At 39.7% G+C, this 22329-nt stretch overlaps 1 protein-coding gene across 5 annotated transcripts in view; it reads right to left on the bottom strand.

Moving 5' to 3' along the window:
• PRKD3 (protein kinase D3) overlaps positions 1–22329 on the bottom strand; it is a 53955-nt gene that overhangs the window by 23675 nt on the left and 7951 nt on the right. For all 5 annotated transcript variants that reach the window (XR_014545662.1, XR_014545663.1, XM_083604261.1 and 2 more), the window contains exons 3-7: positions 5361–5499; positions 4713–4844; positions 3571–3728; positions 2011–2200; positions 639–716 (exon numbers count right to left, since the gene is read on the bottom strand). Coding sequence is in view for 3 of the 5 variants with exons in the window: in XM_083604261.1 (XP_083460387.1) it covers positions 639–716; positions 2011–2200; positions 3571–3728; positions 4713–4844; positions 5361–5499 (697 nt within the window). In the remaining 2 variants the exon portion in view is untranslated. The remainder of the gene's footprint in view (positions 1–638; positions 717–2010; positions 2201–3570; positions 3729–4712; positions 4845–5360; positions 5500–22329) is intronic.

Raw genomic sequence — 22329 nt, 5'->3', positions numbered from 1 at the left:
TTCCTTATATTTAAAACAGCTTTCTATTTCTTCCAGTGCTTTAAATAAATCTGCTCTTGTAATGTGAACTCTGGGATTGGTTATGTTTTTGCATAGCTGTGGGATCTGGTCTACTCACCTTGCCTAGCATTTCCCCACCCTCTATGATTTTAAGGAGAGAAACTGAGAATTACATATTGGACTGCTGCCATAAGCAAGGCAGGAGTCTAGAAAAGCATTCCCCGCTCTCAGAATACTATAAATACTTCAGGTCTAGATTTCTTTACAGCCAGACCTAGTAATACTTAAATGGGAAACGGTGGTGGTAGTGCTAACCAGCTTAAATTATCCAGAGGGCCTTGCAGCCTACCCTAGCACAATATCCTATGGCTCCTGAGACACTCTCCTAGGGACCACAAGACTGAATTCTTCCAATGGAAATTCACTATCAACTTTGCTGAAGAGACCAAAGTTGTTAATATATTTCACTTCAGCAGATAGTGAGCACTTTCAGTCAACTCAAGTATGTAAAAACATTTACAAAATACCCAAATTTAAATATATACGTACTTCTATCTCACCTTTTAAATATATTGCAAGTCACACTGAAAATTAATACACAAATAATTCTTTACGATTCAGAACATCTTTGCTCTTACCTCCATTGAACACAACTTCTCCAAGACAATCTTTGGGTACTTTAGAAGCACAACGTTTGTGACAGTTAAATCTGCAGTCTAAAGCAAGAAAAAATGGTTTCTTTCACTCATACATTTATGGAGAAACTCTTTAAATATCCCTTACATGATACCTACATTTTATTTATTTGGGGGATGTATTTGTATCTAAGCACTCACCAAGTAGCCATGTGCAACAAGAAATTGCATGCAGGGGTATGAACCATCCCTCCTCTCTGCCTTCCACAGAAACCACGTGGGCTGCCAGTGGAGAAAAACCAGTAGAAAAATGCCAGCAGAGGAAAGGCAGCACAGAAAAGCAATGGGGTGCTGGAAGAACACAGCTAGGCCCCAGCAGGTTCTTTTTGCAGGCTTATTTACCACTGCTATGTTCTTGAAAAGGATGTCCCCAGACTGTTTCTTTTAAATTGTACATAAAAGATTTTGTGTGTGTTAATTTGTAAACTTCATTACTGAACTCTCTACTTTAAAATATCTCTACTGCTATGAAACTAAAAAACTAATCCCCACACAAACAACGTATTATTGAGTGCCACAAGTAACTAAGCACTTTACATACAAAATATAAGACAAGGGTTCATACCAAGTAGTAAATATACAGAGGCATATGTCTGCGGGGGGGAAGAAAAAAGATGATCCATGATCTGGAGACACAGGCTATTGATGGCATATAAACAACAAAACTATACTGCCATGTTGAATCACAGATTACATTTGAGACTTAGGAAAATAAGTGGGTTTCTCAGCTAAGTATAGTAATACTATATTTTACACACTCCTTAAAATTTTAATAAGAGTATAAATTAAATGCAAACAGCTTTTTTAAAGTGGGGATGGCTTTATAAATACTTGCTTTGCCAATAGGCTACAACAGGGATCTGCAACTGGAGGTTAATCTGCTGGACCACACCCCAGCCTCCCATCTGGCCCCTCACATCTCCTTCATTGGAGGTTTTTTAAGAGGTTGAATGGCCATCTGTCAGGGATTCTTTAGCTGTGATCCAGCATTGCAGGAGGTTGGGTCCCTTCCAACTCTACAATTCTATGATGCTGTGCATATCAATTGCAAAGATTGTGGTCCCGTGTCTAATACTAAGAGAGTGAAGGTGAGACGGTAGGAGTTTCTGTGCACTTGGGATATTCTATGTTCGTGAAAAACCACAATAGTTTTGCCTGGTTTTTTCCTTCTCTTTTTTTAAAAAAAGCTACAAAGAGGACATAGTGGAGTAGTTCAAAGCTTAATAATTTTAACTCAAGGTTTGGGTTTATGGCTAAGAATATGAAAAAGCTGTACAAATAACAATATTAACCTTGCAGCAGTGAATACTCTTACCTTTACACTGCATTCCTTGGCGAAAGAGACCCTTGAGCAATCGTTTGCAGTACTGGCATATGGTGGGTCGAGTGTAAGAATGAACAGCAAAGGTATGTGGAACCTTCACCCTGCAGAGCACCATCTTTTCCATCCATATTGGACGCCCACTCCAGGAAGGAATCCTCTTACTGGGCTCTAGAAGGGGACACTGAAAAGAAAAGCAGACATGCAGGGCTTGAACTTGTGGTGCAGACCTAATTCTCCTGATATTTTCCCTAGGCTCCTATCATTCCTAGCTCCCCAATCCTTTCCGGGCCTCCTTGACCAACAAGACTATAGCAAACTAAAAAGCAACTGGTTGGCCACTGTGAGAACAGGATGCTGGACTAGATGAGTCTTTGGTCTGATCCAGTAGGACTCTTCTTATGTTTCTACTTAAGCCTGGAAAAAGTATGCATAATAAGCAATCTAAATAACACATATTGCTACACCAACCTAGGTGCGAGCTGAAACCAAATAGTTGGCATTTACCAGTGATATTAAACAGCCCTCCTTAATACTTCAGAAGACATCCGCCATCACTTTTAATAAGCTCCATGACCACCGGCTGGTGTTTAATTCCTTAAAGTGAGTGAGATGAGGGTTCAAGTCAGATTGAGGGCTTGATCAGGTTAGATCAGGCCCTCAGTCTGACTTACTGGATTGCAGACGGAGTGGATTTTTATTAATTTAATACAACTGTAACATCTACACTCATGAATGGAGCCATCCACCTTTCAAGCAATAGGGCACTGCTGAACTATATATTCATCCTATTACATTCAGAATAGCAATAAATCCTACTTTTACCTAATATATATGTAATATTTCCATTGTTAACCTTTATCACCTAGTGTTAAGTGATTGATTTGGTTATAAACACACACAAAAGGAAAACCATATTAAATTTTCTGTGCTTTGGAGGGGTAGAATAAGAAAGGGGAAGTTGTTCGTGATTATATCTTGCATCACGCTCTTCAAATGATTTATGGCAACATGCACCATGCCAAAAATGGGATTATGTCATGTATTGGTAAGTGTACGGCTTACAGATTTATCATCTTGTCACAATTACTTCACAAATCTGAACCATTAAACCATTTGTTCTTACACTGATATCCTACTTCTCTTCCATCATGGAACCCAAGGTGGCATAAATTTTGTTCGCAGGAAGTCACCCATCCAAGCAGTGACCAGACACAGACCTACTGAGCTTCAGCAAGATGGTGTCCTCATACAATTTCAGACTATACTTTATTATTTTATTATGCTTTTATATTTTGTATATATCAGTTTTGATATTTTGTAGAAGAGTGCTTTAGAAGCTTAGCAACAAACTTTCCAGGGAAAATCTCTGGAATTGAAAATCTCCTCTAAGGCTATTTGAGTAGCTGAACCTCAGCACAAATTAAATCAGAACACAGGAGCCCCACATATTTACAAAAGGAAGGTTTGGGGTTATGTGCCTTGACACATGACAGTAGCATATGCAACTTGAATGGAATCCCACCTTAAGAGAGAGAAAAATCATCTAAATACCTCTTCTGTGACTGCGACTGTGTATTCAGTTTGCACTGATCTTGGGACTGAAAGTGCAGATCCTGGTAAAGATACATTAGATAAACGCCTCTTTCTTACACCACTGCAGTTGTTTGGGATCTTGAAGGCGCATCGCTTGTGGTAGTTTAATCCACACCCTAATAAAATTAGCATTAGGGAAGGGAGATAAACAACTTATTATGAATGATACCATTCATTTAAATAGAATTGACAGTAATAAATTAGGATCATATTTTCAGAAAAGACAGATCAAGCCAAAACATGGTGAATTTGACTCCCAATATAATTTTAATAATCTCCTAGCACAACGGAGTGGGGGTGTAATTATCAGCAGATCTGTGTAATGCATGGAATTTTTTTGGCCTGAATACTTGCTTTTCTGACCCTGCTTCACCCTAGCTAAAGCTTGAAAACGGGGCCTGTTATGCAATACATGTTGCTGCTGATCTTCCTCAGCTCTCTTTCCCCTGGCAGACTATCTAAACAATGTACTCCTGGCTCAGCTGGAACCACAGGAGTTGAGTAAAAGCCAATAAGCATGAAGTGTCGTGTTACTAATACCTGGACAACAGCCTGTTGACAGGAGAACTGAGGAAGGTACTGCAGCCAACTGAACAAGGGCCACATGAAAAGGTATGCCCATTCAGAACTTTATTTGCATGTTATAAAAAGCTGTGACAAGAAAAGGAAACATTTCTCTAATCAACACGTCAGACCAAAACATTTGTACCACGCAGGTTTGTCTGCAGCATTGGCATAATGCTACAGCTTCCAATGTTGCACTGACATTAGCTTTGCATACCCTAAACCTAATATGACAGCCCTAAAACCCTTAGGATTGGGTTGTTTATATCTCTGTAGCACTGTCAAACAGAAATTTTGCTTGCCACAGAAGAAAGCCATTATCGGGGAGGATGTGGCTGCTGACTTTGTAAGACTTTTAGAAAAACAAATTCAAATAATAACATGTCTTGCTCTTTGAGTTACACCTACTATGTTTTATTTTTAAATATGACTGAAGTACAATACACAAAATCACTGAAAGTGTGTATTGTCATGGACAATAGATACATGGACATAGATACATGTCATACTTAAGATGCACTTATTGACAAACTTACCTTCACATTTCAACCCTTGTCGTACCAAGCCCCAAAGCATCTCTCCGCAATAGTCACAAAAAGTGGGAGCCTTGTAAGAATGCACATATAGCATATGAGGACGAATCTGGAAATCTTCGACTGTAGCCAATGCTTTTAAAAAATACATTATAAAACGGGAGTGAGTCCCACTTGATTACAGCAGCATTTATAAGTATGACTGACTGTAATGATTTTTTAAAATAATGGTAGCCTCAGCAAACTGCCTTTGGTAGAAACTGTTGACTACGCTCAACTCCTACAAAGCATGCATTGTAAGACATACAACTATATACTTTTTAAAAAAAAAACCAAACCTGTTTTTAATAAAGGTTGCATGAAGAACTTTCTACACTATTTAGAACACAGTGATTGCTATTGTAGATCAAGTAACTGACAATTTACTAATTCCAAAAAATTCAGAAGATAATTAAGATTATCCAATTGTTACACACAAATTCAACCACTTTCATCTATAGAAGCTGGTTCAGTAAGGTGTCATTTCATCTACTTTATTCCAAGTAACCTTTAATATTTATAAAGCAGTCCATAAATTTCAACCATTTTGAAGCAATGGTAATATCATGGCTTTATGTAACAACAAGGGAACCACATTGAAAACCTATTTACCAGAGAGAACAACCTCAACGAGGTCACCTTCACGTATTTCTTCAGCTGATGTAATCCGCTGTAAAATATTTTCTGAGTTCAGGTCATGGCGGAACAGGAGAATTTTGTCATACATGCCAAAAAAACCACACTCTGGGAACTGCAACAACAAAAAAGCAGACCCCAAATTATAGCATGTCATAATTTGCTCATCTCAAACTGATGCAAATCTCCAACTATTGCTACTACAGAAAACCTGAATGCATGCATTCTTTAGAACACAGGAAATCTATTAATACCTTAATAACTTCTGAAAAATAGATGTGTTGATGAAGAATAGCTGAAAGTTAAAAGGTTTGCAATAGAGGCTACCTAATGTTGAATGATATAAAGTTTCTGTGCTATTGTCTCATTGGCCTTGATAGAGTAGTTGGTGATGAACTACAACATACAAAAACAGCTATCCATAAAAGAAAAAATACTTGCCTTGCTAATACTGTAAGATTTTAAAGCAATGAGGTGAAATGTGTTTTTTCAATCTCAAACATACTCAAATCTAAGTACAGGTTAGATGGGCCACACAACCATGTGCAATATACGTAATGACCATAGAATAAACATGCATAATCTCTCCTCTTCAAATAGAAGACGTAGCAAGTGAAACTTGGCACATGCTACTATTGGTATGTGAACCAGGCAGAAGAAATACTGACTAGAGGATTCAGATAGATTTCTCTCCCTCCCCATTTCTTATTTATATAGGGAAACAGCCAGAAGCCAGCTAAGCGTGTATGATTAAATGTTCCAATGTTCAGATCCATTCTGTAAGGTGCACGAACTCCAGAGAAGGTCAGAACCTTTCTACGTTACAAAATGTACACTTTCCTGACAACTTTCTGAACAAACTGTAAAATTAGTTTTATTTATTTAAGGAACTTTCTTCCCACTCTTCTGCCAAAGATGACTCCCAGAGTGGCTTACAAATGGCACTGATAACAATCCCTGCCCTCAAATTTACAATCTAAGATACGTAATAAAAAAGGAAAGTGATTGGAATGGGGGTGGGGAGGAAACTTCTTACTTACAGAGGAACGACCAGCTAGGAAAAACTTGAGGAGAGGAGCTCCAAAAGAGCCTTTCAGCCTGATGGAATAGCTGCTGTTTCTGATAAAGAAAACTATAGGCAAGATGTTTTCGCGTCATTTCTTCAAAGTGTCAACCAGATTTGATGAATGAATATTGTGTTTCACATTGCAACCTATCCTAGAGTAGGGTGGTCCCTTGAGACTTTTTGGTGGTCCTCAGCAACATTTGGCACACACACCAGCCCTCACGCTGCCTTCCCAAAGCCAGATAAGCAAGATGCTGAGCTGTGGGAAGCATGGATGAGGGCTCAGGCAGGGTCTTAAGAGTGCTCCCACCTCCGTCACAAAGCCTAATTGGTGCTTTCCCAGCTCTAGGGAGGAAAAAGGAGGGCTCTAGGACCCTGCCAGTGTCTTCTGCCTCCTTCCCAAAGCCCCAAACCTCACTAAGCCAGCTTTAGGAAGGCAGTGCAAGGGCGAGGGGGGGGTCAACTTTTGGCCTTGCCTCCCCTGTGTGCAACAAGGCAGTGTGCAGCCCATGGGTTCCATGTTGTACTACTTTTGCAGCCCACTTGCTATGAAAAGCTCAACCACCCTGTTCTAGAGGTTCCTCCCTTCAGCATGAGGGATGGGATTGTTTCCATTTGATGGGGAGTGAGATAGAACTACATTTCTCACCTCACCAGAATGTCCTCATTATCACCACATCCTTGGTTGCTACCTAATTCTCTTGGCATCACAGTCTATTTACACTAACAAGAGCATTTAGGTTTTATGGTTACAAAATTATTTCCAACCAATACTTTTATCAATAAATCAGTGTATCATCAAAGGTCAGCAACAAGTGGAAAACATGGATTTCAATCCCCATGAAAGCTTATTGTTCAAGAGAAGCAGAACATGCTAATATCAGTGAGAGACTTTTGAATAGTCATGATGTAAGGAATTTTAGTGGCAGAAAAAGCCAAGCTTCATGATGGTTCCCAAGCAGAGAACTCCTGAAGCTAATGGGAGATGAAGAGAATTCCAGTTATTTATCCCCAGCCCCACCAGAGGAAGTTTCCTCCAAACTCCAGCCCCACAATAAGGTAGACCAGGAGAAATATGCCTTTTCTCCTCCCTAAACTACTTTTGGAGATGGGCTGTGTCCCAGCACATCCTATAAATGCTTGGATGTGTGCTGCCCAAAGGCCTTGTTGCTTTTGACAAAGAGAAACACTGCAAGGTGGAACATTTTGTGGCAAATTTTTTCACTAGCTTAAGCTGGTGAGCCTTCTATTGTCCTTGAGGAGGTTATGAAAACCCAGCATTAATGAGAAATGCTCTATTTACTGATTAGAATCTCCCTGCCTTAATTACACCTACTTTTCTAAACCAAATGACGAATCACAAATCTTCTGCTCATGGAAAGTGTTTCTGCTTCATTTTTGCAATCCACCTTTTCCCTCAGCCCAGCCAGGATCCTTAAGAGAAGCTTTACAGGGGTGGGAAAGTCACATTCCATCAACACCCTTCAGCTGGCATTCCTCTGAATCCAAGCCATTGGGTTCAGGTAAACACAACTCAAATTAAAATTACACAGAAATATTATTTCTACGAAGCAGCCATAACTTTCACTTCCCATTTTGGAACAAACTATCTAATCTGTACAATTAAAATGTTCCAACTATTAAGTTTTATTTGTATTAATATTTTTTCTGCTTCAGATGATCAAGAACTGGAAAATTGGCAGAAGATATTGGACAGGATTGAGGAAGGCTCTTACTAAACAGGCCCCAATGCACAAGGATGGACTTACAGTCCCAAGTTTGTTAGTATACTATGAAGCCACACAGTTATTATGTTGGCTATGTTCAGAGACATCAGAAAATACTGCAAAACACATGGTACCAATTAAAACAACTCTGCATTGCTATCCTATTAGAAGTGCTCCCTTGGATCTCTAAGAATGAAACAGATTACCAAGAAGAGTTGAGATTAATTGTACAACAATTTATGAAAACATGGGGTACATATAAAAAAATTAACACCCAAGGATGTATCCATTAGCACCTGTGGTAAGATGTGAAAAGTTTTGTCTGAGAGGTCAGTTTTATGCTTTGCACAATTGAGAAGTGAATAAAGTGTCAGCATTTGGTGAACTGGTAGTAGATGGGGAGACAATCTGGACAGAAGCTTGCTCAAACCCAGAGAGATAGCTTCATTTCCCTCCTCCACACCTACCCCTCCCAAACCCCATAATTTTGCTGTTTTCAAATGAATAGTTAAGACCTTCCTATACACTTAGGAAGTAACAGCTTGATAAGTTTGACATATGTGGTGAATGTAAGGATCTCCACATTCTACATCCTAACTAGCAGTATGAAGGAAAAAGGTAGGTAAAAGTTAAAGGAGCTGCAGAAAAGAGATCTGGGAATTATAATATCAGAACCAAAATGAAACAATTCTTCATTCTCTTAGGCTACCAGCTTGAAGTCTCTCTGCCCAGGATGCAATATAGAAGAAGAGTAGAAGAAGAGTTTGGATTTGATATCCGGCTTTATCACTACCCTAAGGAGTCTCAAATCGGCTGACATTCTCCTGTCCCTTCCTCCCCACAACAAACACTCTGTGAGGTGAGTGAGGCTGAGAGACTTCAGAGAAGTGTGACTAGCCCAAGATCACCCAGCAGCTGCATGTGGAGGAGCGGGGACGTGAACCCGGTTCACCAGATTACAAGTCCAGCGCTCTTAACCACTGCAATATAAATGATTGTTATGCTGATGCTCAACACCAGGCAGGCATAATGGGATGTTCTCAGTTCCATCATCATCATCATCATCATCATCATCAATTTATTACTTACCTTCTAAACAACCATTTCAAGCTGATTTACAAATAACATAATGAAAAAGTTAAAAAACACAAAAACTTCAAAACAAGACTAAAACTCGATCAAAGTAGACACTCATGGTAAAGGACCATTTAACAAGCTGGAGTAGCCATTCAGAACAAAAATGTCTTCAATTGTTTCCAGAAAGTGCAAGTAGTGGGTGCCCGTTGTATTTCAGCAAGAATACTATTCCACAGAATAGGAGCATCCAAAATAAAAAATCTTGCTCTGAGTTGCTGCTTCTGTTTTACAAGTTAGACATGCATAGTCCCACCCATATAGAGCTTCTTCATATGTGGGAGGAATGTCAGGTGACCCAAAATTATTGGAAGCAAATATAATTTCACATAGGATATTAAAACCTTCCAAGGATGTCATTCAATATAATAGAAGACACAATACCTAATATTTCTATTTACTGCTGGTGAAACTGTTTGGACCCAATTTCCTTCCATTTAAGTACAGGTAGCAAAGTGTACTAATTTGGCAGAAATTGGTAAATTAACAGATGGAATTTAGAGAAGAACTGGGTCCCAGCTAACAATTAATCCGGCTTGACAAATGACTCTGGTTTATTTCTTACTGCAGGTTTCATTGTGGATATAAGGCTTGAATGATTTTTTAAAAAACTTATGCATTTTTTGTATAACAGTTCATTTCCTTCTTTTAAAAAAATGGCACCCAAGCATGACACAGCTGCAACCATGTTTTCATCCAACAGGCTGGTCAACTCAAATTCCAGCTTCTTGGCAGAGTTCATAAAACCAGGATCTTCTCTCATGTATACTTCTCTTCCCCCTGCCCTAACTAGTTCCTCTTCTCAGAATGGTTGCATGTATATACAACTCAATAACCGGTACTTTCCTATGAATCATGTTGCACCATCCATTAATGTTCACATAGCTGCCCAATCTGTGTTGAACAGAAAGAGTTCATATTTCTATGTCACCTTTCTTTGCCCACAGCAAAGGATACAAACCTTTGCCCAGGACTTTACTTTTTAACTCACAGGGCAACTGAGGATAACCGGAATATTTCCTGGGTTTGGCTAACTGAACTCTGATTTCTCCATCTTTTACTCATCTATTTGCAAATTATGGAGAAGTATTCCTGAAATTTTACCACTTGACTTCTGGTTCTTGGTTGCTGTGTATTTCGGGGTTTGAATGAGATCACTATTTATTTATTTAGGTAAGGAAAAGAAGAGTTACCTCATCTGCACTTTCTTTGGCCTTAACAAGTATGCATATTTTGGCTAAGAATATGCTTTACTCTCACACCAGCTCACCACAGCTGCCTATAAGCAGAACTAGGAAAAAGGAGTTAGACAAACAACACAAATTGCTAATAGTTAAATAGGACATTCACCAGGCAATGTGAAATGCAACTGCTGTAAGTAATCAACAACTAGTTCATCATGGTAGCTTCCAACTTTGAGGTCTTCTTCCCCTAGTACATATTTTATGCAGATCACCAGGACAAAATTTAATGTCTTAGAAAAGTCTGTTTTCTCTTGTGTTCAATATTAAAATATTTGACTTTTGCAAGACTGGAAGTTTGCATACATGCAAATGGAAAACGAAGGAAAACCACTATTAACACTTACCAGATCCCCCAGTTACATGTCAGTTATTTTTTGCATATGTACAAACACTAAATATGGCTTCAAGAAACTTCACTGCACTGATGAAGACATGGTCCTCTTGCAGAGCTAAACTCATTGTGGCAGAAACTCTCTGGTCACAATGCACAAAATACTTTGAACTAGGGGAAGTGGGAAAGAAAAAGGGGGAAATGGTAAAAGAGTAACCTAAAAAGTGTGGGAAGGAAAAAGGCAGAAAGTTAAGGACAAGATGTAAAACTCTAAGGGCAGGGAAGGTGTACAGAATGTTGTGCAGAAGGCAGTTCCTAGTGTAATATTTGTAGTCCCTTACATTTGTTGCTTTATCTCCTCCTCATCAGCTCATAAAAGAACTGAAGCAAAGATATCTGTAGTGAATTCTACAACAGTAAACAAATGTGTATGGCAACTCTTGTGCAAATTCAACATCAATTTGCTTTCTTCTTCAGCATACAATGTCATGTTCTCTGGTATCAACCCCGCACTAACTCAGAGGCATCACCTAGGAAGTCATCATCCCTCACTACAGAACTATCAAGACCAGACTTTTCAGACTCAGAAGATGACCTGCCCTGCACAATACAATCCTCACGACTCCCATGCTATAGGAGCCAGCAGCTGTAAAATCAGACAATATTCTTTTAAAATATAGGCAGCTCTTCAAAGGAGTCAGGATTAATAGCCAATCCAGACCAGCCAGTGTTCACAAGGGCTCCACATGCTGCCAAGATAGCAGCTCCCCTTGGGTGAGTTTCAGCCAGTACCTGCCACAGTGACCTGTCCAGGGTCCTGACACACCATACCTTCCCTCCTCTTCCAACTGCGATCTGGCATAGCCTACCATCGACTTGACCAGGGGTAGGCAACCTAAGGCCCGGGAGCCGGATGCAGCCCAATCGCCTTCTCAATCCAGCCCACGGAAGGTCCGGGAATCAGTGTGTCTTTACATGAGTAGAATGTGTCCTTTAATTTAAAATGCATCTCTGGGTTATTTGTGGGGCATAGGAATTCGTTCATTCCCCCCCCCAAATATATATATATATATATATATATATATATATATATATATAGTCCAGTCCACCACATGGTCTGAGGGAAGGTGGACCAGCCCACGGCTGAAAAAGGTTGCTGACCCCTGGACTTGACCATCAGACTTGCTACTGTTTTTCTGGACATTACTGTGTCATTTTCTATACGTGGTACTTCTTCCATCAGGGCTTCCCTGGGAGTCTTAGGACACAGCAGTCAACTTAAGGACATAAGTTCTACTAGATCAAATCAAAAGGCCCATCTTGCCCAGCATTCTATTCTCATGTTGACAAAGCAACTATGAGAAGCTTGTAAGCAGGACATGAGCACAATCAAATCTCCCTGCTTGTGATTTTCAGCAACTGGCATTCAGAAACATACTGCCCCCAACATTAAATTCTCATTAAATTTGTCTAAACTCTTTTAATGCCATCCATGTTAATGGTCATCGCCACATATTAATAATAATAATATTATAATAAATTTTTATTTATACCCTGCCCTTCCTGGTTTAAAAACCGGCCTCAGGGCAGCTAACTACAAATATAAAACATTGATTAAAATGAGACTTAAAAACAGCAAATTCCACAGATTAATCATGCACTGTGTGAAGAAGTACTTACTTTTGTCTGTCTTTAAACTTCCAATATTTAGATGGATCCAGTTCTCTATCAACTTTCTCTGAATAATATTATACAATTTTATCATGTCCCCACCTTGTAACCTTTCCACATAGGGAAACTGTTCTAGCCCCATAATTATTTTGGCTGGCCTTTTCTGAACCATTTCCAGCTCTACAATATCCTTTTTTGAGGTGTGGTAGCCAGAACTGTTAACAGTATACCAAGGGCAGTCACACAATAGATTTTAACAATGGCATTATGATATTGGAAGTTTTATTTTTTTAACCATTTTCTTAATGTAATATTTGATAAGTAGTTCAGCCAGCAATCCCAGCCCCATCACTGAAAGGCACTCAAGTAGGATGTATCACAACACTGGGACATTTAGTATCTCAGAAGTGAGATATTCAGTTCAAAACTTAGCCCAATACAGTTAGATGTACACATACTATATTTAAAAACTTAGTTCTCTCAGAAGTTCAGAAGTTAATATAGAGATCAGAAATCGCAGTCTGATTAAATTGAAATTCTACTATTTTACACACACACTATCACTAATCTAAGCACCATCACTTCAGTGAGCAACCACTGAGTGCAGGAAATCAAAATACATATTGTATCATGTCCTCTTTGCCACTAAATATTGTTCAAACAAAGATCACATCAGAACACACTGTGAGGGGCAGTGTTTGCTGCTGAAATATATATACCGTAGCTACCACACATATTCCACAGGAAATATATATAATAGCCCAATGGCCAGGGTGGGTAAAATTGCCTCATACAACTGTCTCTGCTTAAAAGCAGGAAAATGAGCAAATGAAAAGGTGAGGTTTTGCTTCAAAGTTGCACAATACACTAATGACCAACTCTGGGTCATCAGAAACTGAAGAGCAAAACACTAATTTTCTTTTGGTGCAAAAATATGATACTATTTTCATAAGCTCCAAACTCCTAAAAGTCTATGTACCAATGTTCTTCCACACCCCTCCTTAACAGGAAAACAAAAGTACAGTCCAAAATAAGCTGCATGTTAACTAAAACAAGCCAATCTCTCTCTGTTCACAAGCCCATCCCAGTTAAATAATTTCATAATCAGTTTTTTTTAATGCTGGTGCATTAGGTACAATGAATTTCACTTCAGTACATACAGATGAAAACCCTGAAAGCTGAATCATTTGTACAAAATAAGAAAGCCCCTCTGGAATAAGCCAAATCAAAGAGTATTAATTCCATACACCATTCATAACGGGGGCAAAGGGTTAGATTCATTTCTCCTCCACACCATGTTCCCAATCTGGATCAGCTTCACCTGTTTTTTAGTAAAGGAAAGCCAAGCATCCAAGAGCCAGCCATATGTTTAATGCAATGTCTAATTTGGTCCTAAGCCAGATCCATGCCAAAGCAGCAGTGTTGATTGCATGAAGTGCCTCCTGGAGAAAGCCTGACCACTTTCCCTTGCAGAATAAATAAACCTGCTAGTCCGCCTAAGTGGAAGAGTTTCAGAAATAAGTGGCCTCCTGCCAAAAACCTCAGCTTAGGAAAGAGGGTAGCACTTGTCCATAGCTGATGCTCATTGAGCGGCTCTTTTCACAACCTAGGGCAACAGTACATGAGCAGTTTCCAATGTTGGACTGCACTGAATGCACAAAGATTAACAAGTTACAGTAAACCTAAGAAGGGAACATAATTCCTATAACATATAAGAAGCTGAAAGATCTCTAGAGCATCATAAAATATTACCTGCCTAAGGGTTATATCTAGGGATGGACAGAGTCATCCATCTCCAGTCCATGTCAGTTTTGTAGGTATTTATTCCCAAATCCTTTCTGCCCTATTTCTGTATAATCTACCAAAAAATGCACAAAAATTGTCTTTAAAATCATAGTTTGGAAGGTATTCTATCCCAGTGTAACATTTTATCCCAAAATATGAATTTTGGTTAGTTTTCTAAGCAGAGAACTGTATTGCAAAATTTGGAGAATGACTGCATTCCAATTTGCACATTAGCCCAAGAGGTCAGTTCACTTTGAGATGCAGATCAAACAATCCTTAGTTATATCTGTTATTTTTCATGTTACATGTCTCCCAAGCATACCAGCAGTAGCCTGTGCAGTATTCATTTCATGCAGTATGCAATTTTCCACAATTTTATACAGACACTGTATAAAGGGGATTAGCCTTACTCTCCGTGAACATGCCTATCAGTGGCTACTAGTCATGACTCCAGGATAGAAGCAGCACGCATCTGAATAACAGCTGCTGGACAACAAAGAAATAGCCTTTGCTCGCTGAGGTGAGAAGCCTGTATGCGCTGAGAATGCAGAATGGGTTCACGTAACTGAAAGTTGATTCATATTTTTCCCACATTTCCCCCCTATGTGTAAAAAACTAGAACACCTTTTCCCAATATCTAGTTTTCTACATGCAGTCCATTTTTTTGCAGGGAGCAAAATTCAATTATGTGATACCTATAATGTCAAGCAGTGCAGTTCAGGAATGGTTTTACCACCTCTGTGACAACTAGGTCAAGTTCACTTTGTGATCTCAGCTCTTCAGCTGAAACTGCACTCTCTGCTTTCACAATAGATTCTGTTTGTATTTCCTCCTATCCAGTACCGTCTCTCCCGCCTCCAGTCTCTGGAATGCATCAGCCAGAGCTCTACTCTTTGTTCACCAGCTGTAATTCTCACTGTAATGGCCCACAGGTGTTTCCTCAGAGCAAGAAGCTGGAGAATCAGCTTTTTAACTGGACTTTCAACAAGCAGCAGAGCAAGTAGCTATGCTCCTTTCTGCTGGGGGCTGGACAAGATGCCCCTCTAGGTCTCTTCCAACTACAGTGCTATGGATTCTACAGGAGTCTTGGGGAGAAAGCAGCTCCCCAAGTAAACTACAAATAAGGAGCGAATGTAGGCAAGCATAGGATCCCAAAAATCTCTAGTTTCAAAAATTCCCACACCTTCTCTGCAGGTGTTTCCTGCTTGGCAGGGGGTTGGACTCGATGGCCCTTGTGGTCTCTTCCAACTCTATGATTCTATGATTCTCAGTTAGGGAGTCACATCAAAAAATGATAGCGTTATTAATTATTAAATGAGACAGGGCTGCTTTTTATTTTGAAGTAGGCATTTCAGCCAAAAAGTACAGTGGTACCTCAGGTTACAGACGCTTCAGGTTACAGACGCTTCAGGTTACAGACTCCGCTAACCCAGAAATAGTACCTCGGGTTAAGAACTTTGCTTCAGGATGAGAACAGAAATCATGCGGTGGTGGTGCGGCAGCAGTGGGAGGTCCCATTAGCTAAAGTGGTGCTTCAGGTTAAGAACAGTTTCAGGTTAAGAACGGACCTCAGGAACAAATTAAGTTCTTAACCTGAGATACCACTGTATATGGAAGTTGAAGATGACTCCAGTGTCTGGGGAGGAGTCCAGGAGGAATTTATGCCATCAGATATGGCAGAAGAGCTTCCAGGTGAGGTCACAGATCCTGTTTAAAGACACAAGCACACTAGCAATGCAATCTTACACTTGTCTGCTGAGAAGTAAGTCCCACTGAGTTCAATGGGGCAAACTTCCAGTTAAGTGTGAATTAAGACTGCAACCTAAAGTTCTGAGAATAAATGATAGCTACCCCAACCAATTACCTACAACTCCATTTCAGCCCGTTTTGTTGCAAGGTATTATGTTATCTTGAAAACATATACCAGTATTCTGGCTTAGCTGGTTTATAGACCATGAAGCACATTTCTTAAAAGTGTTGTATACAAGTAGCTTATGATATCCTTTTTATATAGAAAGCCTTGCCAAAATTTATACTGGTGAAGCATTAATGAGTGTCACATAAAAACTGAAATTAGACTTGTCTGTGCTCTTGCGATCTATGAATTTAGTAAGCAATGCCTTCTACATTAGAACATTCTATATAAAAATCTATAAATAGTCCATTTCCATTCTATACCTCATTTCTATACCTTCCTTATATCAGTTTATTTATTTGCTCTAACAATTTATTCTATCAGGAACCACTTGCCAAGTAAACTACAAATAAGGAGCCAATGTAGGCAAGCACAGGATCCCAAAAATCTCCTAACTTGAAATAAGGTGGAAGCAATTGTTTTATTGGATAAAATATATAAACAACGATTATTCTCATAACTTGCATTCATACATGCTACTGATTTTCTTTTTGCTTCCTGAAGGTATACTACCTCAGACTCTCAAATTCTGAAGTACATTAGAGTCCATGCCATTACTGAACCAACTATAAGACGCTTCCCAGACATCCCCATTTAGTTCTGTAGGTTTGTACAGTATATGCTATACACAGTTTGAGAGTGGATGCTGCCATGAAACCACACTCACCACAATTTGTTCAAAACTACAATCTTCAGGGGAAACAAATTCTGCATGTTTGATTGATCACAGCAGCTAAAACAATAAGAGGAATGTGCTTTTTGCATTAAAAAAATAAAATAGAAATCAGCAGTTGTAGTACGAAAAGTATTGAATGACAAATCACTGCAGGTTAAATTAAATGCCTAATTCAACTTTAAAAAGGAAATGATTCTTGCTTAAAATGCAAGCTCAAAACAAGCATGACACTTCTGCTAATTTATACTATGCTTTTAAAATTATTTCACAACTACGTACATTTAAAATCAGCTTTGTCTGCTTATGATTTTGGCAAAAAATATTTTAATTATAAGTATCTAGCAATTTAGATAGATATAAATACACACACAAATTGCTGAATGCTTGTTTAAGGGGGAAACTTAACATTCATGAGATGAGATGAAAAAGAGATAGGTCATGTCTGAAATGTATTCTTTGCAGATGGCACAGAAGACATTATGATCAAAAAGATAGTCAACAATGGAAGGCAGCTTCAAAGACACAGCTAAATGGATAGGGAAGTTATACTCAGACATAAGCAGAAACAGCACACAGAAACAACTTTGATGCAGTGAGATAGATTTTAAAAAGAGTGATGCCTCTGTAGGAGGAGAGAAAGCACTTTTAAAGTATCTGAAAACATTGCATTTAAAGGAAATCTGAGAGGATGAGGCAATCATAAAGACAGCTGTTGTCATATTGGTTCCAGAAAATATGAGATACCAAAAATGTATTTCTTCCGTTGCCCCATTTAAATTACTGAATGAAAATATGTTTCCCACTGATGCTTCTTGATATATTTCCTAAATAATGGTACAAATCTAACCACTAAATTGTGGTTCGTTTACAACTAGAGTATTATTTCATTTTTACAACCAGGCCCTGAATTTGGTTTATCTCATTGAATACATTTTGCATGCTTTCTTCTTTTACCTACAAAGGGAATGCCTCTTAAATATTCCCATACGAAGTCTGCCAGCAAGAGCCTATGACATTTTGCACTATTAACAGTGCAATCCTATCAATGGAACCTATTGCAGCTTAAGTATGAGGACATAAGAACCTTTTCAGTGGTCAGTTTTGTCTTTTCTTCCTTCCACTGTTGCTCTTTTCTGCTTTACTCTGCCTTGGTCCAGCCCTACTCTCACAAAAGAAGCAAGTATTAAACAAAGATTAAGAGACCATGATTAATATAACAAAGCGAAGTCTGACAGCTTCTGGGCAGACTAGGAGTTTTGTTTTCAGCAGGTAAAAATGTAATGCCTGTGTCTGGTTGTTGTTGCTGACATATGTCTCAAGAGACAATGGAGTGTGCTTCACTATGTTGGAAGCACCGAAGTGACCTTCTCAGGGCGCAAGCTCTCAACCTTGCTGGTATGGTTCAAATAAAAGCAGAGCAATACATTTGGCCAGAGGATGCCAGAAGGAGGCGAACAAATCATATGGACTCCATTCCGGATTTGTGCAGAGTATACTCCTTAGCCTTTTTTTCTCCTGAAGACGTCCTGCAAGGCAGTGGAAGTTTAGGATCAGAGTTTTACTTCTCCTAGATGGGCTACCTTCCAAGGTTGATGAGCCCCATCTGTATTTTGTAGGTAGAGTGTAAATATTTATATCTGAGAAATCAAACTGAGTCACCATTTACATAGGAAAGCTTCCTGTAATTCAAAAGGCTAGTTCACATGTGATGCTAAAGCATACATGGACAAGTCTGGGCTTGTATGCTCATCCCTCACCCAGGAGCAGGACTTCTCTCAAATTTACTTTCCATTTCAAAGAATCTTGCCTTAGCAATACAAATGACCCAAGAATTCTAGTTTAAAACAAAGATTAGCTAAAACAAGCCAAGTTCATAAACCATGGTTTAAAGCTGACTTGTTTAACAATTTGCAAATTTATTTTAAACCAGGATTACTAGCTCTTATGTAAGGCTAAGCCAAAATTCTTTAAAACAGAAAGAAAACTCAGCAGAAATTCTCTTCTTGGACATGTGGAAAGAGAAGAGGGATGAGTACACAAGCCCAATATGATAGAGATGTTTGTGTGGCAGATGCTCACATTCAGGGGAAAACAGCATGGAAGGGGTAAGGATGCCATTCCTGTTAATAATGATCAAATGCACTTCCCTACCAGAAGAAGCTAGAATGTGAAAAAGTATACAATTCTCCATCTTTTAGAACTAAACTTTTAGTTCACACAGAATGCATCTGTTCACCACATGATAGCACACATTGGAAGGGTAAAATGAAGTTCTGAACTGATCTTCCTTTATGGCCATCAATTTTAAAACCAAATAAAATGCATTTCTATATTTCACATATGCACACCAAGAGCAGGAGAGAGGGAGAGAGGGGGAGGGGGGCTGACTCAGAAGATTAGTCTGAGATTAAGGTGAGAGAAAAAGCAAAATTAGGAAGAGTCACATAGCACAGCAGCAGAAAAGAAGCTTACCGGTCTTAAAGACAGCATAATGAGAAATTGTTAATGGATATAGAAATAAGTTTATTAGAAGCAGGTTAACTTTTTGAGAAAGTCAATTAAGGATAAATAGCAGAAGCCAAAAAGCTGCTCTAACAATGCAGGGATGAAGCTGAATCATGAGGGAGAGGCTGGCTAGAAACCAGAAGAATGCAAAATCAGATGAGTGCTGGCAGTTCAAAGAAATTAGAGCACATATAAGATTGGGCAAAAGAGCAGATAATGGAGAAAACCACTTTAAGGGATGCCAGAAACAGAAATGAGAAGATGAGCCATTAAAGGAAACACTGTAGGAGCCATTAGTTAAGATAAGAGAAAAGCCAGAATGCAATGAAAAATGGAAGGCAAATCAGGGAAAGATGAGTAATATAAAACGCTACAGAAATTCTTAGGAAAAACAAATAATACTTGTACTCTAACTTCATGATAATAACAATTATGGATTGGGAGGGTGGGATGGAGAATGAATGGCCAGCTAGCAGATAAAGGCGGACATCCAACAGTTCCTAGGTTTGCACGTAACACTAAGCCAAACCATAGCTTAGTGTCAGTGTGTGGGCTTCCAGAAAGGAGATTGTGGCCACTTTGCTCCTTCTCTGAACCTACTGGCAGAAGTGTAGTTTAGCTTAGCATACTGTCTGAACCCCAGTTTGTCTCAGTCCAGACAAACCATGAGCTGGAAACCATGGTTTGTTTCTGGTTTACAGCTTGTTGATGAACTGAGGAGATGGAACATGAGTCCAGGGTCAGACAATCTCCTAAGGCAGTGGTTTCCAACCAGTGTGCCACGGCATCCTGGGCTGCCTTGAATGATGGCCGGGGTGCCGTGGGCAACACTGGCCTCTGTCCCTCTTTCCTTCCCTCCGTCCTCTGATGCCCTCTTGCATCTCTGCCTCCCAAAGGCTTGCACAGCTGTTCGTTGCAGCAGCCCTGACTACAAGCTCCCCAGGCGAATGGTGCCTCTGGGGCTGGCCAGGGGGGGCTTTCCAGGCCTTTGTGGGGCAGTATGAGGAGGCACCTCTCTTTGGGGTAGGGGAGCATCTCAGAGACCAAGAGTGGCAGCTGTGACTGCCCAGAGGACTCCCAAGGAGAGGGAAGAAGAGAGGAGGCTGAGGGAACACTCAAAGGAGGGTGTTCGAAAAGGGGTGAGAGGCTGCCAGCTCTGCAGCCAAGGGATGACACAGCTGGGCTCCTGAGCCCCACAGGGATGCCACAGAAAGAATGTAGTTAGTCAAGGGAGCCATGGACCGCAAAAGGTTGAAAACCTCTGCCCCTAAGACAAAGCATGACATAGTTCACAGCACCAGAACAAGGGTTGAAAAATCCTTCAAAACAAGATTTGATGGGCTGCAGGGAGGAGAGAGGAAGGAGAAGTCCAGTTGCAAGAGCCTGCTCACATGACACTCAACACCCAAAATGTTCACACACACATTTTTTAAGTCTCCCATTCTGAAATACCAGATTGCTATCAGGAAAACCCCATTGTCTACCACAGTAACAAACAAGGGATTATTAATCACCCTGCACAATTAGGGTATAGTTAAAACTAGTGCAAACTGGAACCTTCCTAATTTACATCTATAGCTTTCACCTTTCACAGATCAAAGACACAGTTAGGGAGGGACCTTAGTCGTAAAGAACAAGTTTTGCATCCGAAAAGTCCCAAGTTCTGCCCTGGCATCTCCAGGTAGGATAAGGAAAGATTCTGCAGAGTTTCAAGATGAGAGTCACAGCCTGCAAGTGTATGTAGACCATAGTGAGAAATAGATAGCAAAATGGTCTCACTTAGTATACAACAGCTTCCAACGTTCCAGAGAAACATTCATTCCATTTTATTTTGGTTACTCTACTTCCAAGGTAGCCAGCATGCTGCCCCCTAGAAGCTGGACTCCAACCTCCCAACAGCCCTATCTAGTAAGGCTAATGGTCAATTATGGGAGCTGTAGTCCAACTACAGCTGTATGGCAACATGTTAGCTACTCCTGCGGCTACTTTATTCTGAGTGTATTTGAATTCAACAAACATTTATGTATTATATTGTTTTCCTGTGCCACATTGATACTTCCTTTTCTCAAAGGTAAAGAAACCTGTAGGAAGCTCTGGTGAGTTAGCACAGAGAACATTGGAATCAGGTTCAAAGTGTGGGCAGGCAGGTGAAAGCAACAGGAAAATAGAAGAATGGAAAGAAGAGCAAGAGTAGCCAGTGGAGGCAGACAATTGAACTGATATTGGATTGAAATACAGAAGCAAGGAACCTTTTCAAAAAAGTAAAACCAACCGTTGCTACTCAAGCAAATGTACAAAATAAGGATCAGGTTGGAATTTAAGCACTAACTCTTCTGTAGTACTGCCATCAGAATGCCCCGACTTTGTTCTTGCTAGAACAAAAACAGCTGCAATTTAAAGTGCTCTGTTGCACACAAACACCTCAACACAGATTACAGAAATATAAATCATGAAAAATGATGGTGAAATAATATCACTTTACTCTTAAAGGGAACATGGCCTGCAAGTTTCATTCTATGGAGTTCAAGGTAATTGAGACACCATCAAGGCACATTCCTAATTATAAATCAGACACTTGAAGTCTTACATTTTACCAAAAAAATGGTTCTACAGGATACACAATTCATTTGCATGAAGACCACTCTCATGTAGAAGTGGCAGGACTATTCCTGGAATCAACCACAGAGTATGTGTCTAAAAGCAACCACTGTTTATGCATACAAATTCCTCTACAGACACTGGTGCTCAAAATGGTGACACCAGAGTTAATGTGGCCGTTGTGTTGTTGGAAGTAGTGTAATCTCACTCCTCCTCATTCAGTGCCTTCCATGGAAGTAAAATGTGAAGAGGAACTGAATAGTCTAGTAGAGAGGTTAAATTTGGGTCACAGA

Source organism: Podarcis filfolensis (genome assembly GCF_964270895.1).
Source record: "Podarcis filfolensis genome assembly, chromosome: 3".
In the NCBI taxonomy this organism is placed as follows: Eukaryota; Metazoa; Chordata; class Lepidosauria; order Squamata; family Lacertidae; genus Podarcis; species Podarcis filfolensis.
The sequence above is the reverse complement of the archived record's forward strand: the minus strand, read 5'-3'. Positions and strand labels throughout refer to the sequence as shown.